Here is an 18,496-nt window from a genome sequence, read left to right as displayed (position 1 = left end):
TGCCGGGGCGGGCGCGAGGCGCGCACGTGGGTGGAAGGGGGCGGGCGGGGGGGGGGTGGGGGTGCGGATCTGGGACCGGGGGGGTCCCGGCCCCGCTCCCGGTTCTGCACCCGGCTCCGGTCCCGGTTCCCTTCCCGTTTCTCCCGGGGGTCGCCCCGGGTGGGTGCGTGGGGCAGGCTCCGTCCCGGTCCCGCGTGGCCGTGGGGTCACCGCGGCACCGGGGAGCCCCCGGGGCTGCCCCGCTTTGGGGGGCGCCCCCCGGTAACCCCGGGGGCAGCTCCTGGGCACGGCCCCCCCCCGTACCCCGGCACCTGCCCACCCCCCCCCCAATACCCCAGTTCCTGCCCCCCCCATCTCTAATTGGGCAATTAGCGTTAATTAGCCACAATTAGCAGGGAGCGCGGCCCCCAGCCCCCCCCGCTCACCCCAACCCCGGGGACCCCCCCCAGCCCTGGCACCCCCCCAGCGACCTGCAGGGACCCCAGGGTACTGCCCCCCCCCCCCAGCCCCGGGACCCCAGGGTGCTGCCCACCCCCCCCAGGGACCTGCCAGGACCCTAGGGTGCTGCCCCCCCCCCCCCCCCCCCCCCCCCCGGCCCCGCCATCCGGGGGGGGCTTCACCGTGGGTGCCGATGCACGGGGCCACGTCCGTTCTTGTCACGCGTGTCCCCAGGGAGGGGCTGTCCCTAAGCTGGCAGCCCCCCCCACCTTGTGTCCCCCCCCCCCCGAGGTCGTGGCGCTCCGCAAACTTCCCCTCCACGACCCGCGAGCTTCGGCCTGGGGGGGGACCCCATCACCGCCCCCACGCGTGGGTGCGGGAAGTGCCCCCCCCCCCCCCGGGTGAGCACCCACAGCACCCTGCGAGAGGTCACGGCCCCTGGAGGGGGGGGGGGTGGGCTGAGCGGGACCCCACGCCACCGGTAACCACCCCGGGGGGGGCAACCCCACGCGGCGTCACGCGTGGGAGCCTTGAGCCGAGCCCCTCCACGCCCCTTCACGCCCGCCCCCCCCGGAGCGACCCACGGCGCGGCGGGCCCCGAGGAGCCCCCGACGGTCCCGGGGCCGGGGGCACGACCCCCGCCACGCCACGCGTGGGGAGGGAAAAGCGGCGCGGGCGGGCGCGGCACCCAGCGCAATCAGCGGCCCGCCGCGCCGGGAGGGGAGGGAAGGGGGCGTGGCCTCCGCCACTACGCTCCCGCGCCGCGTGACCACAACACCGCCCGCTCGGCGCTCCCATTGGCCGGCGGGCGGCGGGTGGGCGGGGCGAGGCGCGCGCGCAGGCGCCTGGGCGGCCGCGGCTCCATTCATGAAAAAGGCCGAGAGCGGCTCGGCCACGTGGTTGGCGCTCACCTGCGGGGGACACGCGGGAGGGCGCCCACCTTCCCTCCCCCCCCCCCGGTACCGGAGACCCCCGGGACCCCCCCAGTCCCCCCCTCAGTCACAGCTCCGCATGGGCCATAGATTTCTCTTTATTTACGAAAACAATTAAATAGTATTATTCTTTTTTTTGGGGGGGGACAGAAGTGGTTAAAAGCACGCTCGCCCCCCCTGCCCCCCGATGGGGGTCTGGGGGTGGGGTGGGGGGGCTGGCCGGAGGACGTTTATATTACATTTATAAATAGAAAAATAAAACTCTCAAGCAGGGCGGGTTAGCGGTTAGCGCGGGTTAGAGCTGGGCCCCCTCCCTGCCCTGCAGCCCCGAGCGGTGTGGGGACAACGTTGGGGGACTGGGACGTTGTGGGTGACAGGGACACCACGGGTGGTGGGGACACCGCAGCTGAAGGGGACACCATAGGTGTTGGGGACACCATAGGTGACAGGGATACCGGGGGTAACGGGGACACCGCAGGTGATGGGGACACCTCTCAGCTCCAGGGGCAGTGCCCCAGTCCCCAGGCGCAGTGGTTAATAAAGCAATAAATACGGGGGGAGCACACGGGGGGGGGGGGGGGGGGGGGGCTGGGGCACGGGGGCCACCTAACGCCCCCCAGCAGTGCTGTGGGGTGGCCCCCAGAACATGGGAGGGGGCTGAGCCCCGCTCCCTGCACCATGCCCCCCCTCTTCACCCCAAGCAGTGCCCAGCCGAGGGGCACCCAACCTCCCTGGGGGGCCCCCACACCTCCTCCTTGGCACCCATGGGTGCGAGGGGTCTGGCGCTGGTCCTGGTGCTCCTGCATGAGCCCTGCAGGTTGGGGGGGGGCTCTACGCCTGCACAGCCTCGTGGCCCAGCACCCCCCAGGCCAGGCGGTAGAGCAGGCGCGAGTACCAGTGCACGCCCGCCTCCGGTGCCGTCCCGTTGCCCCCCTCGGCGCGGGCAGGCAGCAGCGAGAGGAGCCCGTGGAAGAGGCGCAGGGGGGCGAAGGCACGGTGGGCCCAGCGGTGGCTCTCCAGGACGGCGTAGCAGGATGCCAGCACCCCGTTGACCAGCAGGGTCCCGTGGGAGGTGAGGGGGGCGAAGACCCCCACGCCTTCCTCCCGCGAGACCCTCAGCACGCGCGCGGGGCGCAGCCCCTGCCCGCCAGCCCCCTGAGCCAGCACCGCGTCCCCCGGGCGCAGGCGGCGAGCGAAGACGGGCAGGAAGGCGGCCGAGCCGTTGGCGGCCCCGCGGGCGGCGAAGACGAGGTGGGACGGGGTGAGGAGCAGCCGGCGAGCCGGGCTGGCCGTCTCGATGGCCACGAAGGAGGCGCGTTGGCCCAGGTCGCGGTGGAGGAAGAGCAGCACCTCGGTGGGCACCAGGCGCCCGCCGGGCTCGGCGCCCAGCACCCAGTCGCCCCGGCGCAGGTCGGCCAAACCCCGGCGCTCGCCGCTCCGCAGCGTCACCGTCGCGTGGCCCGGGAAGCAGCCGCCGGTGCGCACGGCCAGGGAGTTATCTGCGAGGGTGGAGAACGCCACCGGTGGGTCCCCGCGGCCACCTGGGGGGGGAGCAGCAGAAGGGAAAAGGCCCCGAGCGGAGCTGCTCTGACCGGACCCGAAATCTACCCCCCCTCCTGAAACAAAGCGGATATTTTCCGAACACCCCCCCCCCGTGGTTCCTGTGAGCAGGATCCAGGCTGAGCGGGTGCTGCAGGGCCCCTTTGTCCGGCCCGCACTGATGCCCTTTGTTCCGCCTGGCCCTGCCGCTGGGGACGGTGACATTTGCGGCCACTTTCACTTTCTGTCGATTGTCACTTCTGGCCTGGACCAGGGCTGCTGGCCGGAGCGGCCGCAGGGCTGGGGGGGGGGGGCACATCCAAAGTGTCTTAAACCCCCCCCCCACCATACTCTGTGCCCCCATGGGAGGCGAGCCCTGGGGACAGCTCTGTCCGTGCCACTTTGGGGTGGGGAGGAATAGGATTTTTTGCCAAGCTGGTGGCTGAATGGAGCTGGGACAGGCTGGGGGCTACATCCCACACCACCCTGGGATGGAAACGGAGGGCAGAGGGTGTTGGGGGGCAACAGGTTGGGGTGCTGAGGGGGAAGGCAGCCTCCTGGCAGCCCCGTGCTGCTGTACCTGCTCTGACGGAGACGTGGATGTGCGCCTTGGACTCGTAGTAGACCCAGTCGAAGCCGGCCTCCACGGCCAGGCGTGCCAGCATGCCGTACTTGTGGCGGTCGCGGTCGGAGGTGGTGATGTCCAGCGCCCGGCCCTCGTAGTGCAGCGAGTCGGGGAGGTGGTGCCCGTCCTCGTCCCAGCCCTCCGTCACCCGCAGCTTCACCCCCGGCCACATGTTCATCACCGCGATGGCTAACGAGTTCACCCGCTCTTTGCAGCGCTGGATCGGGGGGGGGGGGGACACGGGACAAGCACCAGGGTCAGTCCTGACCCCCCCCCCGTGGCACCCGCAGCCCTACCTGGGGTATCCTGAGTGTGGACGGACAGACGGACACTGGGAGGCTAGGGGGGTTTGGAAGGGGGCAGCCCGAAGGGGTTGCTGGCTGGGGGGGGCAGATGGGACCCCTCCTCAGCCTGCAGAGGGGCACAGTTGAGCTGCCCCCCTCCAGAAAGGTGCAGGTTGAAGGTTAACGTGTCCCAGGGTCCTGCAGGGGAGCCCGGGCAGTCAGGCGGAAAGGGCACGGGACGGTGCCGGGTGTCACCTTCCCCTTGGCCATGGCTGTGACTGATTAACCTGGCCGTGGGGGGGGGGCACGGGGCAGAGCTGGGGGGTGCAGCCGAGCAGAACCAGCCCCACGTCCTGCAGCAGCACCGGGGGGGGGCTCAGCGCCTGCCAGAGCAGGGCAGGATGCGTGCAGCTCCCACGCTGCAGAGAGCAGGGCTCTGCAGGGGCACGGGGGGGGGGGGTCCCACGAGCTGAGGGGGGCAGCGGGGGGGGGCTCGGGCGGTGCCAATGGGGGGCGCAGGGGATGGAGGCCGCTCCCATCCGCCCCAGCAGCCGGCGAGGTCGCGGCGTCCCTCCGTGCCCCGGTGCCCCCCGGTTCCCCGTGCAACAAAGCCGCTCCCGGGAGCGGTGGGGCAGCGGGGGCGGGAGTGCGGGGCCCGGTCCCGGGGCTGCCCGGCCCGGGGGGGGGCCCGGCATGCGACGGGGGGGTAGGAATGCACCCGGCCCGGCCCGGCCCGGCCCGGCGACAATAGGCGCCTTCCAGCCCGGCTCTGACCTCAGGCTCCGGGAATGCCGGCACGGCCACAAAGGCCCCTTTCAGCCGCCCGCACCCCGGGCCGGCTCCGTGCCCGCGGCCCGCCGGGCTCCGCCGCCCCGGCTCCGCCGCCCCCGCCGCCCCGGGCCGAGGGAGCCGCGGCGCTGCCTGGACCACTCGCAGCATCCCCCGTCTCCATGGCGACCGCGGAGCCGCCCTTCGCCATGGCAACGGCGAGCATCCCGGCGGGACGAGGCGCAGCCCCGGACCCCCGGGAGACGTCTACCGGGGCCGCCCCCTCCCCGTTGGCCCGCCCCGGGGCCGGGCAGGGGCGGCTCCGCGGACCGGGAGCGGCAGCCCCGGGATCCCCGGCAGCCCCCGACGCCCCTTCCCCGTTAATCCCCGCCGCGGGTCCTCAGCGGCCCGCCCGGTGCCACCGGTACCGGGGCCCGGGGGGAAGCTCCGGGAGAAGCCGGGGAGGGGACCCCGCGCCCCGGGAGGGTCGGGGCCGCCGGGGAACGGTCGGGGCTACCGGGGGCCGGTCGGTGCCACCGGGGGCCGGTCGGGGCGCTCCCTCCCGCCTCCTCCCCGCCGCCCCCGCGCCCCGGGGAGCGCGGCCGGACCGTCCCGGGCTCAGCCCCCACCTCGGTCATGAGCCGGTCCGCCCCCGTGTTCTCCTCGTCCTTGAAGATGATGTCGGGGTTGTAGTTGGGCACCAGCTCCCTGAAGCGCTCCGAGCCCCGCAGGACTTTCCCCTCCGCCTTCCCGCTCGCCCCCAGCGTCTGCTCGGGCACGTTGGGCACGAACTGCTTGTAGAGCAGCGGCGAGAGCTGCCGCCGCCCGAACCGCCGCCGCCCCACCGGCCCCCGGCCCGGCCCGCAGCCCAGCACCGGAGAGGCCAGCAGGAAAGCGGCGAGGCCGAGGAGGCCGAGGGCGAACCGGCTGCACCGGGGCATCCCGGCCGCCGAGCTCCGCCGGGCCCCGCTGCCTCCGCGACCCCCGCTTCAGTCACCGGGGGCACGGGCGGCCGGGGCGGGCATGGCACCGGCGCGGCGGCCCCGGGGCTTTTAGCGGCTCCCGGTGCCAGGGGCGGGTCGGCGGCGTTTCCTTCTCACACCCACGGGCCCGTCGCCGCTCCGGGACCCGCGGCCACCCGGGACGAGTGACAACCCCTCCCCAAGCACCCCCGCACCCCCCCCCCCCGGGGCCGCCACCACCCACTCGGAGCGCCCGGGCACCGGAGCGTTTCCCACCCGCGCCCACGGACCCGGCACCCCCTCTCCTGGCGCTGCACCCTGCTCCCGGGGGGGTCCCCGACGGGAAAAGCCCCCTCCTCCTACCGCTGCGGCCCCGGGACGGGCACCGGGAACCGGTCCCGGGCACCGCGCTCCTGGCACTGGCCCGGCCCCGGCCGCCCCGCTCTTGGCACCGCCCCGGCACCGGGACCTCTCCCCGCTCCTGGCACCGTGCCCCGATTCCGGTCCCCCCCCCACGCCTCGTCTGGGTCCTGCTCTCCGGTACCGAGCCCCCCCCTTTTCTTTATCTCGCCGCTTTATCCGGTGCCGGTCCCGCTCCCCTCGCCTGTCACTGCCCTCCGGGACCGGGTCCCCGCTTCCCCGGCACCGCGCCCCGTTCCCGGGACCCCCTGGCACCGTTCCCGTCGCCGCCCCCTGGCACCGGAGCCGCCCGTTACCCTACGGCTGCCCCGCCGGTACCGGCAGCTCCCCCACCCCCTGGCAGAGCCGCCGGTACCGAGCCCCAATTCCTGCCTCTCCCCACTTCTCCCCCGTTTGCTGCCGCCCCCGGTACCGGTACCCACTCCTGGCGCTGCCCCCGGTACCGGGCTGCCCGCAGCCGCCCCGGGCCGTGTCGGGCGGCCCCGGCCGGGTGCCCCCCACCTGCACCCGCTCGGCTCCGGCACTGGGCAGCGCCGCCGGGTCCCTCCGGCCCCGCCTCGGAGCCCGGCCCCCGGGAGCGGCGGCAGCGGCGGCCACATCCCCCGGGGCCGCCCCCGCCGGGGCTGCGCTGCCCGGGACGGCCCCTCCGAGCCCCGGGTGTCCCCCCCCCTCCCGGCACCCCAGGGAGCCGCCCGTGGCCCCCTCCCCAAGAGCACCCCAAGCCACGACAGGGAGGCACCCAAGGGTGCCAAGGAGCCAGGGTGAGGGCAGGAGGCAGTGGCAGGCTGGGAGGGGGGGCTGGGGCCCGGCTCCCAGCCCCCCCGCAGCCCCCGTGCCAGCCCAGGGTGACCGGGAGGGGAGCAGGGCGCAGGGAAATCGCGGGCACCGATGGCCTCATTTCCTTCTATATAAACCCAGTTTCCTGTGCTTCCTGCTCAGCCCTGGTTCGGGGAGGGGTTGAGGGGGGGGGCAAGGGCCCCCCCTATGCACGGGGAGGGGGGGGGCAGCCTGGCGCAGCCCCAGCCCGGGCAGGATGGGTGGGGGGCCTGTTCCTGGGCAGCTTCCGTGAGCCCCCCTCCCTCAGCCACGGAGGGGTCAGAGTCCCCCCAGACCCCTGAGGTGGAGGCAGATGGGGTCAGAGCAGCTCAGCCCCCACCTTCCCACACCCCAAAAAAGCCACCCGGTGCTGCCCCCCCCATTTAGGACTGGGGCTATCAGCACCAGGAACCGGGGCCAGGAGCAGCCCTCATCTTCAGCCCTTCCTGGAGTGGGCTCGTTAGCCACAGCCAGGAAGAGGGTTAATTACGGCCCCCAGGGAGAGGGCAGGAGCAGAGCCCCCCCCATAGGAACTCTAATCCTTGCCCCGAGCCCCCCCCCCAAGCCCTACCCTGAGGTGGAACCAAGCCATGTAGCGTGAAAATATTCTATATATATTAAAAAAAAAAAAAAAAAGAGAGTTTGTTTATTGCTCCAAACAAGTAACGTGGTAACAGAGACCTGACCAACTCATCACACAGCTGCTGGGGGGGGCCCTGCCCCAGCCCTGCTCCTTCTTGGGGGGGGGGAAGGGGGACAACCAGCGCCCCCTGGCAGCCCCCAGAGCAACAAGGGGGACAGGGTGCGGAGTGACTGGGACCAGGGGGGCATGGGGCCCCCCCCGTTAGTGTTAAGAGGGATGCCTGGGGAGGGGGGAGACATTGAAAACCACACAAACTCCAAGAGGGCAGCACTGGGGCGGGGGGGGGCAAAAGGCCCGGCCCCACGAGGTATATAAAAGAGGGGGGGGGCTGCAGCCAGCACAGCCCCGGGGGCTGCAGCCCCCTGAGAGGGGCATGGCTCGAGGCCGAGGCTCAGTAGCGCAACAGACTGAGATGGGGCTGCGGGGGGGGCACAGCCAGGCCCCCTCCTGGAGGCTCAGCTCCTCCTGGGGGGGTCTCCAGCATCCACAACGCACCCGGCGGCATCGGGACCAGCGCCGTGGCCGTTCTCGGGGAGGGGGTGGGACAGCCTCGTGCCCCCAGCCCTAGCAGCGCTCACCCAGGGGCCGGGAGCGCGGCACGGGCAGCGGCAGCTTGTGCAGACCTGGGTGCAGAGGGAGAGGGTGAGAGGCAGGCAGGGGACGGCCCCAGCGCCCTGTCCCACGTCCCCCCTGTCCCCGTCCTCACCGAAGGCGTGGAGCAGCTCCTCCTGCACGGCCCAGGTCACCTTCTTCACCAGGCACAGCGTGGTGAGCGCTGCAAAGCCCATGTTGTAGAGGAAGACGATGTAGAAGTTCCCCAGCCAGTTGAAGCGGCCAAAATCCCCCAGGAGGTCAAAGCGGGTGATCCCTGCATGACAGGGGGTGGGGGGGTCAGGGCATGCCGGCCCCGGGGGGCTGCCCCAGTCCCAGCCCCAGCCCCAGCGCATCTCACCCAGCGTCCTGGAGAAGACGGGCAGGGCAGAGCTGAGCACCAGCAAGGACACGCAGTTCCCGATGATCTGCGGGGGAAAAAAAAGGAGAATTTGAAGGAGCCGCGGCACAGCCCCACGGTCCTGAACCTGCTCCCGGGGCCGTGCTGGAGGCAGGGGGAGCCGGAGGGACGCGTGGTGCCCTCGCGTGGGGACGCCGCACAGTGCACAAGGACACGGGGACAGCCACGCAACACCTGGGGGGGCTCTCACCTTGGTGAGGGGGGTGTCCTGCCTCTCAGGGAGCAGCCGGGTGAAGAGGGGGGAGCTGTAGAAGCCCACGACGGAGGAGAGCATCAGGTAGCTGCGAGGGGGGCGTTAAGGAGAGGACAGAGGGGGTGACAGAGGGGGTGGCGCAGGGGACAGCGCAGGGGACAGCCACCGGTGCCCGCGTGAAGGATACAAGATGAGGACGACCTGCAGGGCAGCTCCGAAGGTGCCGAAGATGGAGAAGGAGACCTGGCCCAGGGGCGCATCCTGCGGGGCAGGAGGCACTTTGTGGGAACAAGCCCGGCAGAAGGGGCTCCTCGCTGTCCCCTTTCCCCCCCCCCCCAGGTACCTGGATACCCCGCGGCATCGCGGCGTCATCCAGCAACAGCTCCAGGACGTGGAAGCAGACGATGAGCACCGAGATCCCCTGGGAAGAGAAGGAGGAGGAGGAGAAGGGGGTCAGGGTGTCTGCGGGGCCCTGCGACACACAAGGGGACAGGGACAAGGTGGGGACCCGGCCAGGGACACTTACTGTCAGCGCCAGGAGGCCCAGCATGGCCAGGGGGTAGCCCAGGTTCCTCTGCCAGGGTGACGCTCGGTGCCGCCGCTCTGCGGGGAGGATGTTACAGCCCCTGCCCCACGGCACCCCCATCCCTCTCTCTTTGGGGCGCAGGTTCCCAGAGAACCAGTGCTCCCAGCGCTCCCAGTGCCCAGCTCCGGTCGCCCCAGTTCCTTACCCAGCTTCCGCCTTTTGCTCTGGATGGCGAGGAGCTGCTCCCGCAGCAGCCCCACGTTCAGGTTCAGCCAGCAGGAAGTTTTGCCTGCAGGGGGAGACACCGAGGGGCTCACTCCCCACATGCTGAGGGATTGGGGTCCCTGGGCACCCCAAGGCACCTCCCCAGCCTGCGCTGAGCACCCACCGGACGCGATCCTGCGGGACACGGCGGCTTCCTCGAACCTCGTGCAGCTCAGCTGCTCGTCCAGGTCTTCCAGGAGCTGGGGACGGGCCCGGAGCCATGAGCAGGGGACACGAGTGACACCCCGGGAGCTGGGGGGCCAGACAGCCCCACAGCTCAGGGACACCAAGACCCCAGGCGGGGCCTCATGGGGGGGGGTGGCACCTTACCCGGGGTTTCACCAGCAGCTTCCCCGTGACGGTGAACATGGTGGAGAGGCCAAATGGAGTGCACACTGTGGGTGAGAGGAGAGGGTGAGCCCCGGCACCCTACCCCTCCCTGGGCCACCAGAAGGGTCCTGAGCTGCCCCCACCATGCCAGGGAGTGACCCCGCAGGACCCGGACTTACGCAGCAGGAGCAGCACGCCGAAGAGCGAGATGCAGGAGTAGAGGTAGGGCAGGTAGTACTCCCAGAGGTCTGCGGAGAGAGGGGGCAGGATGCAGCAGGCCCCCAGGGCAGCCCTCCCCCTGCCCCTTTCAGCACCAGGGGCCCCATCCTGCCCCAGCAGCACAGACCCCCGAGCCCTGGCAGCACCCACCGTAGAGCGACTGGCGACTGGCCGCGTTGTTGCCGACGATGGCAGAGGCCACCCAGACCATGCCCAGCACCAGCAGCGTCAGCAGCAGCAGCACCACCGATGTCTCGTACACCCTGGCCATGATGCCCTGAGGGAACGGGATCAGCAGCAAGCCAGGGAGAGGGACACAGGGTGGGGGACAGGCCCCGTGGGGCCACGTACCTTCTTGGACCCCGCAAAGCCCTCCGACTCAGTGAAGAAGTAGGCGAAGGGCATGAGGAAGACAAGGGACATGTTGGAGAAGAGGAAGACCAAGTTCCAGAGGCCTGGGAGGGACAGAATAAGGTGAGCTCCCGCTGGGGGCAGCCCCAATCCACAGCCCTCAGCACCCCGTGGCCACCCTACGTGCACCCACCATGGATGAGGGACCCGTTCAGCCACTGGATGTAGTAGTTGTGGGGGAAGGAGAGCAGCACCTCGTTGCTGATGATGGAGAAGGGGAGCAGGAGCACGGCACCCAGCGCCACGGCCAGGGTGAAGGTGCACATCCCCAGCCTGCGGGAAGGACAAGCGTCAGTTCCAGCCCCTGCGTGGATGTCACAGCCCGGCCACAACCCCCTGGGGGGGTCACTGACCCCCGTGGAGCTGCGGAACGCCGTGTCCCGGCCGGGCAGGGAGAGGGAAGTGGCTGAGCAGGAGCGGGACAGGGGAGGAACTTACGCAATCCTGTTGACAGCAGCGTCCTCGTCATCGTGAACTGCGGAGGAACAAACCGCCAGGATGACTCCCTGCTCTCCCCCCGAAACATCCTCCCCAAAAACAGAGCTGCAAAGCCCAGCAGTGCTCCCGAGGGAGTTGGGACCCTGCTCCCCTTCCATAGCAGCCCTGGGGGATTCTCCATAGGGACGGATGCCCCAGGAACGTGGGTTGGGGTGGGACTGGGGCTGCCGAGGGAGGCAGAAAGCAGGGGAGGAGCATCTCAGGGGGGTGGCAGCCAAATCGAGCCTCCCCTACCTGCCGCAAAGTCCGTCTGCTTCTTGAAGTGGGTTATGATGAAGTGGCAGAGGATGTAGAGGCTGGCGAAGAGCAGGGCGCAGATCTGTGGGCAGAGCAGTGTGGGCAGCACCGGTGGACCCAGAGGGCAGCGCTCCCACCCTGGGCTCTGCCACTGGGACCTGCCAGCTCCACCCTATTTGTTTTTCCAGTCCTGGCCCTGTTCACTCACCCCACACGTGTGCTCGGCCCTACCCACACACGGGGGCTGCACCCAGGGCTCACCCACTGGGTGCTTGCGAGCTGCCAGGAGGTCCCACAGGGCTTGGGAGCATGGGGCGAGCACAGGCAACAATTCCAGGGCAGCCTGCGCTAACAGAGCTGCCCACAGCTCAGACCCAAAACCCCACAGCCCTCATCCTGCTGGCACCAGCACCCAGCGGGGCTGTGGGAGCAGCTTTGGGCCAGGTGCCAAGGCCGGCTGCAGCGTCTGTCCATCCCCCCCCCCCCGCCCCCGCCAGCACGCCAAGGCCCAGCCAGAGCAGGCGATGTTCGAGGAACACAGCGACCTTTCATCCCTGTGGGTACGCGGCGGGATAGGGAAAGGTCGCCCGAATCTACCGCCCTGGCATGGGTGGACTGGAGCTGCCCTGGCACCTCCCTCGTGCTGGAGGCTTGGCCGAGAGTCCCACGGGTGGGGGGATGCCCAGTTGGGTGGCAGGAAGCCCCCGGAGCCCCCCAAGGGTGGTCTCCAGTCCCTGCTCCCACCAGGGAAGAACCACAAGCTGTGTGTTTCCTTCTGCCCATGGGCTGCATCCCAAAGTGGAAAGCTCTGCTTGACCAAGGGACACCAAATACTTTCACCCAAAAAGGGTGCAAGAAAGGGGCCTCGTGAGGAGGCCCCCAAGGAGGCCTGGGACAGGGCGGGTAGGGGAGAGGTGTCCCTGCTCCATCCCTGTGCAGGGGAAGGGCTCCCCAGCGGCGCTGACGCAACCACGGGGCAGGAGTGAGGCAGAGCTCCACAACGTGGCTCAGGAAAGTCTGAAAGGTCGAGCGAACTCCACGCTGGCTGTGCTGAGCCAGGAGTTCCCAGGGCAGAGGCAGCTCAGCAGGGTGGAGGACTGGGGAGCTCCAGGGCAGTGACGCTTGGCTCTGGTCACCCCTCATGCAGCATCCCAGGGACCCTCGGGAGATGTCAGGGCCAGAACATGTGGTCCCCCCACATCCCCGCCCCATGAAGCAGGACCAGAGCAGCAGCCCCAGCTACTCCCCTCCAGTGTCCCCAGCCCTGGGGGGCTCTGCAGGGCCCCTGCCCGCTGACATTGGTGCTGAGCACCCTGAGGCAGGGACAGGGGCACCTGGCCTGAGTCTGGCACAACTCTGACACTGCTCCACCGACCCAGAAGCGGGTACCCAACCCAGCTTTGTACCCAACCCAGCAGTCCCCACGGCTGGGGACTCCCTGTGGGCATAGGAGGTGCTGGGGCACTGCAGGACCCCAGATCTCCAGGGGAAGGTAGGGACCAGAGATCATGTCCCATCCCACTTGCATCCCATGCCCCCCCCATCCCTTTGGGAGGGGAGATTGGAGCGAGCCCTGTCTGTGCTCAGAGGCAGGGGGGGCTCTTGCCGGGCCGAGGGGTCCCACTCTGCCCGGGCCAGGCTCCCCACGCCCCCCGGACGGGCCGAGCCGAGCCGGGCTATCAGCGGGGCGCACGGCAGCACGGCGCGGCTCTGGCACCGATAAGAACCGGGCGTGGGGCTCAGCCCCGGCGGCTCTGGCACCGCAGCTGCCCCGGTGGGGGGTGTGCAGGGTCCCAGCCCCCCCCTCCCCCTTTCCAGCAGGACCCCAGCCCCGCAGGACGCCCCCTCCCCACCGCCCGCGCCCCGCACTCACGATGCATTCGCGGACCCGTTCGTGGAAAAGCTGCTCCCGCACGGCCAGCGCGTCGTGCTCCACAGGGGCCATGGGGCGGCCAGCATGGCCGTGCCGAGCCGAGCCGGGGCAGGACAAAGCGCAGGGGGGAGCCGGGCCGAATCCGGACACAGGGCAGGGCCGGGCCGAGCTGAACTGAGCCGGGTCAGGACAGATGGCGGGGCTGAGCCGAGCCGGATCCGGACACAGCGCAGGGCTGAGCCGAGCCGGGCCGGGCCGGGCCAAGCCGAGCCGGATCCGGACACAGCACAGGGCTGAGCCGAGCCGGGTCAGGGCAAAGCTCGGGGCCGGGCCGGGCTGGATCCGGGCACAGCGCGGGGCTGAGCCGAGCCGTGCGGGGCCGCCCGCGGCACCAGGAGGCGAGGCCCCGCCCCCTCCCGCCCGGCCCCGGCCCCGCCCCCCGCATCCGGCGCTCGCTACAATGTATCCGCTCGGCTGCCGCCTCAAAGGGCCCGGCCTCCGCCCCCATTGGCTGCCGGCTTTGAATGAGGCGCCGCTCATTGGCCGGGGGCTGCGCGGGCGGCTCCCATTGGCTGGAGGCGCCGCCGCGTTCCCACCCGCCGCTCCCACGGCCCCGCCGGACGCCCCCAGCCCCCTCCCCCCGAGGGCAGGAAACCGGGATTAGCGCGGGGGCCAGAGCTGATCCCCCGGGCAGGGCTAATCCGCGGGTTAATCCGTCTGTATCCCTCCCGGGCAGGGCAGGGGGAAGCACAGAATCCCCTGTGAGGCCCCCAGCAAGGGAACGGCTCCTCCTCCCATCGGGGTCTTGGCCCCCAGTAGCTCCCTGAAGTCCCCCCCGGAGCAGCAGAACCAGCACCCCCCACGCTCTAAACACGAGGGAGTGGGAAATTCTCCCCCCAGAGCAGGGGAAATCAGAGCCAGCTCCAGCAGGAGCACCACCCCCTCCCCCCCGGTCATCTCATTGGGCAGGGACAATGGGGACAGCGTGTTCCCACGGGGCTGGGGCCGGCCAGCCGCAGGGGCTGAACCAGAGGCATTTGTATCCAACACAGAGGCAGCTTTTCTTAAAGCCTTTTATTCACAGACATGGTGCAGACACATGTAAAACAGACAGGATCACATTGGAGTGAGCGCTTAGCCAGAGCAGCGCATCCTTCTAGCCAGGGCCGGTACCCAGACCCACACCTGGTGCACAAGAAAGCTGAAGTGTTTGAAGCTGACACTTTGTGGACATGCTACAGCGACAGAAGGAACCCAGCCTTTAGTACTCCTCCCCTTCCTCCTCTCCCTCCCCTTCCACCGAGTCCACCCCCACCTCCTCATAATCCTTCTCCAGGGCAGCCATGTCCTCCCTGGCCTCCGAGAACTCCCCCTCCTCCATGCCCTCCCCCACGTACCAGTGCACGAAGGCACGCTTGGCGTACATCAGGTCGAACTTGTGGTCCAGGCGGGCCCAGGCCTCGGCGATGGCCGTGGTGTTGCTCAGCATGCACACAGCACGCTGCACCTTGGCCAGGTCTCCCCCGGGCACCACCGTGGGAGGCTGGTAGTTGATGCCCACCTTGAAACCCGTCGGGCACCAGTCCACGAACTGGATGCTACGCTTGGTTTTGATGGTGGCAATGGCGGCGTTGACATCCTTGGGCACCACGTCCCCGCGGTACAGCAGGCAGCACGCCATGTACTTGCCGTGCCGCGGGTCGCACTTCACCATCTGGTTGGCCGGCTCGAAGCAGGCATTGGTGATCTCGGCCACCGAGAGCTGCTCGTGGTAAGCCTTCTCGGCCGAGATGACAGGGGCATAGGTGGCCAGGGGGAAGTGGATGCGCGGGTACGGCACCAGGTTGGTCTGGAACTCGGTCAGGTCAACGTTGAGGGCTCCGTCAAAGCGCAGGGAGGCTGTGATGGAGGACACGATCTGGCTAATGAGGCGGTTGAGGTTGGTGTAGGTGGGCCTCTCGATGTCCAGGTTCCTGCGGCAGATGTCGTAGATGGCCTCGTTGTCCACCATGAAGGCGCAGTCGGAGTGCTCCAGCGTGGTGTGGGTGGTGAGGATGGAGTTGTAGGGCTCCACCACGGCAGTGGACACCTGGGGGGCCGGGTAGATGGAGAACTCCAGCTTGGACTTCTTGCCGTAGTCAACTGAGAGGCGCTCCATGAGCAGGGAGGTGAAGCCGGAGCCGGTGCCGCCCCCGAAGCTGTGGAAGACCAGGAAGCCCTGCAGCCCTGTGCATTGGTCAGCCTGGGGGAAGAGAAAAAGAGAAGACAAGACATCAGTACCAGTTTTTGTGACTTTAAGCTACTCCCGATTTGTCCAGGAAGGAAAGCGTTGAGCCCTGTTATCTCAAGCCTTGGAGGCATCTCAGATCAGGAACACAAGCAGAGGCTGCGCGCGCTGGCAGGGTCTGCCTGAGCAGAGGACCCTGGGGACACACAGCAGCCAGCACCGTGCCCAGTATAACCTGCACACGGCTGCCTGGGGCTGTGCTTTATAGAGCACATGGAGGCTCCTAGAGCCAGCATTCCCTGGAGGCACACGGGCAGGAGCCTTGCAGCAGCCAACATCAGCACTGCCCTCCATGTACAGAGGGCAGGCACGAGCCTCCCCCGTGGGAGTTAAACCCTCAGCACTGACTGCTGGCGAGCCGTCAGGAAAGTAGGATCAGAGTCCGGGTCAAGGGGAAGCCTCACATGACCCAACCCAGAATGAAAGTGAAGTTCCCCAAGGGCAGAAGGCGGCTGTCGTGTGTCCTGCCACGGCCACCCCGGGGCCAAGTCCAGGGCTGGCAGCAGTGACACATCTGCAGTGCCCGAGCACTGGCACTACCTGGAGCCATCACCTGGCACTGGGAGAACCCACAAGGGGTTAAACGCACCCAGACCTCAAGGCACAGCCCAGCTCCTCGCTCTCCTCTGGGGGCTTCCCCCATCCCCAAAAGGCTGCGGTGGTGCAGGCACCCCCGAGGCTTTGTACCCACCAGCTTGCGGATGCGGTCGAGCACCAGGTCGATGATCTCCTTGCCGATGGTGTAGTGCCCCCGCGCGTAGTTGTTGGCCGCATCCTCCTTGCCCGTGATCAGCTGCTCGGGGTGGAAGAGCTGCCGGTACGTCCCCGTGCGCACCTCGTCTGCGGGACAGCACCGGGCACCCCGTTAGCACCGGGCACCCCCTCGGCACCCACCGCCCCCCACCCCAACTCCCCGCTCTCACCGATCACCGTGGGCTCCAGGTCCACGAAGACGGCCCGGGGCACGTGCTTGCCGGCCCCCGTCTCGCTGAAGAAGGTGTTGAAGGAGTCGTCCCCCCCGCCGATGGTCTTGTCGCTGGGCATCTGCCCGTCGGGCTGGATGCCGTGCTCCAGGCAGTACAGCTCCCAGCACGCATTGCCGATCTGCACGCCCGCTTGGCCCACGTGGATGGAGATGCACTCGCGCTGCGGGGCAGAGCAGGGGCAGAGCGGTCACCAGCACAGCCCCAGCAGCATGGGCAGGGGGCACAAATCCTGCCCGGGCTGGGAGCAGCAGCGCGGCGGTGCCACCCGGCATGGGTTGGGGCAGGCGAGCGTCACCACGGGGCAACCATTTTGTGCCCAAGCTCCAAAGGGCATAGAAAGCTCATCTCAGCCGGAGAGCTTAGCTGCGCGTGGCCAAGCCTCAAAACCAACACAGTGGCGAGCTGGGGGGGGGGTCAGACACGTGCTTGGGGACAGACCAGAGCCACCATTTCCCAGCCGAGCCCCGGCGCAGCACCCCAGGACCTCCCAAGTCCCTGTGCCAGCCCGGCAGCGGGCTCCATCCTGCTTTTGAGCCGTGCGCCCTCGCAGCGGGCAGGGGCTGGGGAGGCCATTTCGCAGCCTCACAGCGCAGGAAGGGCGAGGCCGGGCGAGGAGGAGGAAGAGGAGGACGAGGAGGAGGAAGCAGGCTGCGCAGCAGCGCGGACGTGACTGCGGCGCTGCGGGCGGTGGGGACCACACGCCGAGCCACCGCATGGCCCAAAACCCCCAGGGAGGGCTGAAGCCACCAGCACCCAGCTGGGAGGGGGGGGTGGGGGGGGGTCCAGCTGCCCCAATCCTCCCCCTTTGCCCCCCCCCCGCCCCGATCCAGCACATTCCCAGCCGCACCCAGTGCGGCACCACCTGCTCCAGCACATTCCTCCCGCCCCGGCAGGGCAGATGGTGCCCGCCCCAGGGGGGGGCTAAGCCCAGGTTTTAGGGTTTTAGTGGTGGGGAGACCACAGGAGGCCCCCCCCCAGCAGCCCCAGGCAGGATTAGCCCCATGGGGTCTCCTTTGGCTTGGATTCAGCTGGGGGCAAGGAGCAAACTGGGACAAAGGTGGGAATGTGGGGAACCCTTGGCAATGCGGGGGGGCTCAGCATGGGATTTGGGGGTTGTGGTACCGCGGGAGGGGGGAGGCTGGGCCCCCATCCACCCAAGGATGGGTGCTGGGTGTGGGGGGGCAGGAGCGCACCCGCGCCTTCCCGCGCGCGGGAAGGGTAACGGTCGGGGCTGGGCGCCAAAAATGAACCAGTGCCCCGCCCCCACCCGGTAATGGGGGGGGGAAAATGGGGGGGCTGGCACCACGTGCTGCTCCCGAAGGGGTCCTCCAGGCACAGGCAGCACCCCCAGCCCCTGCTCTGCCCCCCCCCCGCCCCGTTAAAGACCCCAACCCCTCCTCTACCTTCCCCTGTCCCACTCAAGCCCCCCCAGTCCCTGCTTTGCCCCCCCAGCCCTTCTTCTGCCCCCCCAGTCCCTACTCAAGCCCCCTAGTCCCTGCTCTCCCCCCCCCCCACCTCCTGCGTTACCCCCCCCTTCCCACCCCCAACCCAAGGGCGGTTCCCCTTCCCCCCACTCCTTCTCTGCCCCCCCCCCGCTGCCCCCCCCAGCCTTTGCTCTGCCCAGAACCCCCCCAATCTAGAGCCCCCCCAATCTGCAACCCCCCCAACTCCTTCCCCGACCCCCTCAGCCCCCACCCTCCTCATCCTCGCCCTGCTCCTGCCCCCCCCAGCCCCATACTGCCCCCCCCCCAGCCCCATACTGCCCCCCCCCCCAGCCCCATGTCCCCCCCCCCGTACCATGGCTGCAGGCTGTTACTCGTCCCGACCACCAAGGAGTCGACGCAAGTACCGAGCTGGGGCCCCCCCCGGCCACCCTCTTATACAGCACCTGGGGGCGGGCCTCGCCCGCGCATCGCCCCCCCCATTGGTCAACTCGCCCGTCCATCCGAGCCAACCCCAGCGCTGATTGGCTGCGCCGCGTGGCGCGCTCCACCTTCCCCCCCCGCTGCAGGGCGAGCGCTTTGCCCCCCCCCCCCCAGCCGTGGGGGTGCAACCCCCGAGGGGGGCTTATGGGGGGAGTGGGAGCTCGAGGGGGGGGGCTGCAGAGCCCCTGGAGGCCCCCCCCAGCTCTGCCCTTGCCCGCTGTGTGCTGGGGGGGGGGAACCGTGGCCGTTGCCGCCCCCCCCCCGCCAGTCCCCGCCCGCCCCGGTGCGGTTTTGCTGCAGAGGAAAAC

At 69.7% G+C, this 18,496-nt stretch overlaps 4 protein-coding genes across 5 annotated transcripts; 1 reads left to right on the top strand and 3 right to left on the bottom strand.

Annotated features, from left to right (window-relative positions):
- Nucleotides 1–1,452: 1,452 nt before the first annotated feature.
- Nucleotides 1,453–6,084, bottom strand: DHH (desert hedgehog signaling molecule). 2 transcript variants are annotated; one of them, XM_038172534.2, is made up of 3 exons: nucleotides 5,216–6,084; nucleotides 3,490–3,751; nucleotides 1,453–2,911 (listed from the first exon to the last, which is right to left on the bottom strand). In XM_038172534.2, the coding sequence occupies exons 1-3, from the start codon at nucleotides 5,525–5,527 to the stop codon at nucleotides 2,202–2,204; spliced, it is 1,284 nt and encodes a 427-aa protein (XP_038028462.2). In that variant the 5' UTR covers nucleotides 5,528–6,084; the 3' UTR covers nucleotides 1,453–2,201. The 2 variants fall into 2 exon arrangements, with proteins under 2 accessions (XP_038028462.2, XP_038028463.2); XM_038172535.2 differs by having other exon boundaries at nucleotides 1,453–2,869.
- LOC140000855 (uncharacterized) lies at nucleotides 6,064–7,391 on the top strand (the record flags this gene model as incomplete). The annotated part of the gene is made up of 1 exon (XM_072031821.1): nucleotides 6,064–7,391. A coding segment is annotated over one exon (1,023 nt), but the record flags the coding sequence as incomplete, so codon positions are not given.
- A 23-nt stretch (nucleotides 7,392–7,414) lies between these two features.
- On the bottom strand, nucleotides 7,415–13,408 carry LMBR1L (limb development membrane protein 1 like). The gene is made up of 17 exons (XM_038172533.2): nucleotides 12,991–13,408; nucleotides 11,115–11,199; nucleotides 10,821–10,857; nucleotides 10,516–10,655; nucleotides 10,323–10,426; nucleotides 10,122–10,248; nucleotides 9,932–10,000; nucleotides 9,753–9,817; nucleotides 9,547–9,622; nucleotides 9,364–9,447; nucleotides 9,159–9,235; nucleotides 8,976–9,053; nucleotides 8,820–8,893; nucleotides 8,630–8,720; nucleotides 8,380–8,446; nucleotides 8,134–8,295; nucleotides 7,415–8,050 (listed from the first exon to the last, which is right to left on the bottom strand). Exons 1-17 carry the CDS (start codon nucleotides 13,060–13,062, stop codon nucleotides 7,992–7,994), a joined length of 1,467 nt encoding a protein of 488 aa, XP_038028461.2. The 5' UTR covers nucleotides 13,063–13,408; the 3' UTR covers nucleotides 7,415–7,991.
- Nucleotides 13,409–14,049: 641 nt separating this feature from the next.
- On the bottom strand, nucleotides 14,050–18,203 carry LOC119715301 (tubulin alpha-1B chain). The gene is made up of 4 exons (XM_038172586.2): nucleotides 18,061–18,203; nucleotides 16,201–16,423; nucleotides 15,969–16,117; nucleotides 14,050–15,232 (listed from the first exon to the last, which is right to left on the bottom strand). Exons 1-4 carry the CDS (start codon nucleotides 18,061–18,063, stop codon nucleotides 14,252–14,254), a joined length of 1,356 nt encoding a protein of 451 aa, XP_038028514.1. The 5' UTR covers nucleotides 18,064–18,203; the 3' UTR covers nucleotides 14,050–14,251.
- Between the last annotated feature and the right edge of the window lie 293 nt (nucleotides 18,204–18,496).

Source organism: Anas platyrhynchos, chromosome 34, assembly GCF_047663525.1.
Source record: "Anas platyrhynchos isolate ZD024472 breed Pekin duck chromosome 34, IASCAAS_PekinDuck_T2T, whole genome shotgun sequence".
NCBI lineage: Eukaryota > Metazoa > Chordata > Aves > Anseriformes > Anatidae > Anas > Anas platyrhynchos.
The sequence above is the reverse complement of the archived record's forward strand: the minus strand, read 5'-3'. Positions and strand labels throughout refer to the sequence as shown.

What these genes read in the sequence shown, in the direction of transcription:
- DHH (XM_038172534.2), bottom strand. Translation starts at nt 5,527, where the DNA reads ATGCCCCGGTGCAGCCGGTTCGCCCTCGGCCTCCTCGGCCTCGCCGCT. An exon ending in CGGACCGGCTCATGACCGAG is followed by an intron (nt 3,752 to 5,215) that starts GTGGGGGCTGAG and finishes CCCCCGATCCAG; the next exon opens with CGCTGCAAAGAGCGGGTGAA. An exon ending in CCACGTCTCCGTCAGAGCAG is followed by an intron (nt 2,912 to 3,489) that starts GTACAGCAGCAC and finishes CTCCCCCCCCAG; the next exon opens with GTGGCCGCGGGGACCCACCG.
- LOC119715301 (XM_038172586.2), bottom strand. An exon ending in CCTGGAGCCCACGGTGATCG is followed by an intron (nt 16,118 to 16,200) that starts GTGAGAGCGGGG and finishes GCTGTCCCGCAG; the next exon opens with ACGAGGTGCGCACGGGGACG. An exon ending in TCGACCGCATCCGCAAGCTG is followed by an intron (nt 15,233 to 15,968) that starts GTGGGTACAAAG and finishes CTCTTCCCCCAG; the next exon opens with GCTGACCAATGCACAGGGCT.
- LMBR1L (XM_038172533.2), bottom strand. Translation starts at nt 13,062, where the DNA reads ATGGCCCCTGTGGAGCACGACGCGCTGGCCGTGCGGGAGCAGCTTTTC. An exon ending in CAGTCGCCAGTCGCTCTACG is followed by an intron (nt 10,001 to 10,121) that starts GTGGGTGCTGCC and finishes CTCTCTCCGCAG; the next exon opens with ACCTCTGGGAGTACTACCTG. An exon ending in GTCCCGCAGGATCGCGTCCG is followed by an intron (nt 9,448 to 9,546) that starts GTGGGTGCTCAG and finishes CTCCCCCTGCAG; the next exon opens with GCAAAACTTCCTGCTGGCTG.